This window comes from Fukomys damarensis, unplaced genomic scaffold (genome assembly GCF_012274545.1).
Source record: "Fukomys damarensis isolate Sample0158 unplaced genomic scaffold, DMR_v1.0_HiC HiC_scaffold_27, whole genome shotgun sequence".
In the NCBI taxonomy this organism is placed as follows: Eukaryota; Metazoa; Chordata; class Mammalia; order Rodentia; family Bathyergidae; genus Fukomys; species Fukomys damarensis.
In genome coordinates this window covers 21,443,408-21,445,421 of record NW_022900939.1, presented here as the reverse complement: position 1 = coordinate 21,445,421, position 2,014 = coordinate 21,443,408, and the positions used below count along the sequence as shown (strand labels likewise).

The 2,014-nt window shown below is 52.7% G+C and overlaps 1 protein-coding gene across 2 annotated transcripts in view; it reads left to right on the top strand.

The window, feature by feature from the left end:
- Positions 1–851: 851 nt before the first annotated feature.
- Positions 852–2,014, top strand: part of Aip (aryl hydrocarbon receptor interacting protein) — a 6,868-nt gene continuing 5,705 nt past the window's right edge. Inside the window, exon 1 of one of the 2 annotated variants that reach the window (XM_033756437.1) lies at positions 852–1,080. In XM_033756437.1, coding sequence (XP_033612328.1) covers positions 982–1,080 — 99 coding nt within the window. In that variant the 5' untranslated portion in view covers positions 852–981. The remainder of the gene's footprint in view (positions 1,081–2,014) is intronic. The other variant, XM_010635804.3, reaches the window with a different exon arrangement.

The following is a 2,014-nucleotide window of genomic DNA, read 5'->3' as shown; positions in this document are numbered from 1 at the left end:
ACAAAAAAACTAAAACCAAACAGACTGCCCCCCGCAAACAAGCACATTTTCCCTTCACCACAGAAGTCCTGTCCCTCTCCAGAGGACTTCGTGTTGGAAAATAAACCAGCATGAATTCGCGAAGCACTTAGCACCTGGGGCTCATGGGAAGGACGATAATCCCTCACAGTCGTGGTGAAGGGCTGGAGATGGTGCAGAGGCCCCAGGCGCTCCCCTTATTCGGTTACCCAACCCTTGAAAGTGGGAGCAGAAAACTCCCACAGCTGTTGTGTACAGCTAGTTTCCAGAGGCAGAGAGAAATGCTATTTGAGTCCCCATGGTTGCTCATTTCTGTCACCCATCTATTCCTTAATATTTATTGAGCATCTCTGGATTCAGAGGTGCGCAGAGATTCGCTTCCGAATCTCCCTTAGTGTCTTGATAAAACCCAGGGCCTCTTCGCATGCTGGGCCACAGCTGTACCACTGAAGTACAACCCCGGGTCTCTCTCGCGCTCTCTCAGCCAGAAGAGAATACATAAAAACAATAGTAGTAGGTTTAGGATGTGGCACTGCAGGGTGCGCTTTTTTTCTTTCATTTTCTTTCCACTTTCCTAACTCCAGGGCTGTTAAACCGCAGCTACAACTTTAAGCGGCTGCACCACCACGCGGGAGAACCGCCGGCCCAAGGAGTCCACAAATCAATTGCCAGGGACGTCCGGGCCGCGCTCCGAGCCCGCCCAGGTTCCGCCTCCTCGACGGGCGGTCGCCCAAATTCCAAAATGTTCTTAAAGCCTCTCTCAGCCCTGGGCGGATCTGAACTCAGTCGCAGCGAAGAGAACCAATCACCGTCTGCTTACACATTCAATCCCTTTTTGGCTTCTGCCCTCAGCCAAAATGGCGCTAGCTCGGAAGTTGCCGAGATTCTCGGCGTTGCCGAAGCACGTCGGGAAGTTACCGAAGGAGTCCGGAAGTTGCCGAAAGAGAGCAGCGGGGAAGGAGGATGGCGGATATCATCGCAAGACTCCGAGAGGACGGGATCCATAAGCGTGTGATACTGGAGGGCCAGGGAGAACTCCCTGACTTTCAAGATGGAACCAAGGTTCGTGTCCAACTCGCCTTTCTCTCCCTCTCCATTGCGGCGCGATGCGCATGCGAGGCGGGAGGAGGCCTTAGGCGAGAGGTTGCGCATGCCCGCTCACGTGCGGTGCTCGACGCTGATTGGTTTGGGTTTAAGTAATGGGTGAATTCAGACGCGTCTGCCACGCCCCTCGGCTTGACCTTCTTTCTTTATTGGTCGGGGAGGCCATCAGTCATCTCAGCAGGTTGAAGGGTCATGGTGGGGGTCTGATCTCTGTAGAGCCTGTGATTTTTGAGTTTCAGGGCGCATGATCCTTTATAGATGGGAGGGTTTCCTACTCACTGTTTAGATGTGGAAAATGAGGCCCTAGGACTCGCAAGCCTAGAGACTGGCCCAGATGTCAGATTTTCCATACCAGAATCCTTGGCAGTTTTCCTAGAGCTCTAGTGTTGTGGCCTGGAACAAATGAGGGCTAGGAATTAAAGATCCACCACCTTTCTCCTTTTCATATCTGGGCCTCCAGCTCCAGCTTCCCCAGTGAATTCCCTGAGACAATTCACAGCTGCAGGATTTCCTGCTTCTACTCCTGCAGTTCTTACTCTAGCATGCCATTCTGTTGAGCAGAGAGCTTTTTAGGGGCAGCTCTGTGCTCAGCAGAACAGTCATACAGGGCATGAATGTAGATCCAGGACGTGGGTAAAAATCCTGGCTGGTACCAGGGAAGCCAAGAGAGTGAGCTACCCTAATGAATATATGTTTCCTCGCCACCAGTGAGCCTGGTCATGTATGTAGATCCTGGCCTCGTGCAGCACAAGTGTTGTGAGCGCAGAGGGGAGCTGTGTAGCTCTAGCTATCAGCTGTGTTAAGAAGGATCTTCTTGGGGCCAGGGATTTAGCTCAGCGGTTCGGTGGCTGCCTTGCAAGCGCAAGGACCTGAGTTCGATCCCCGGTACCAA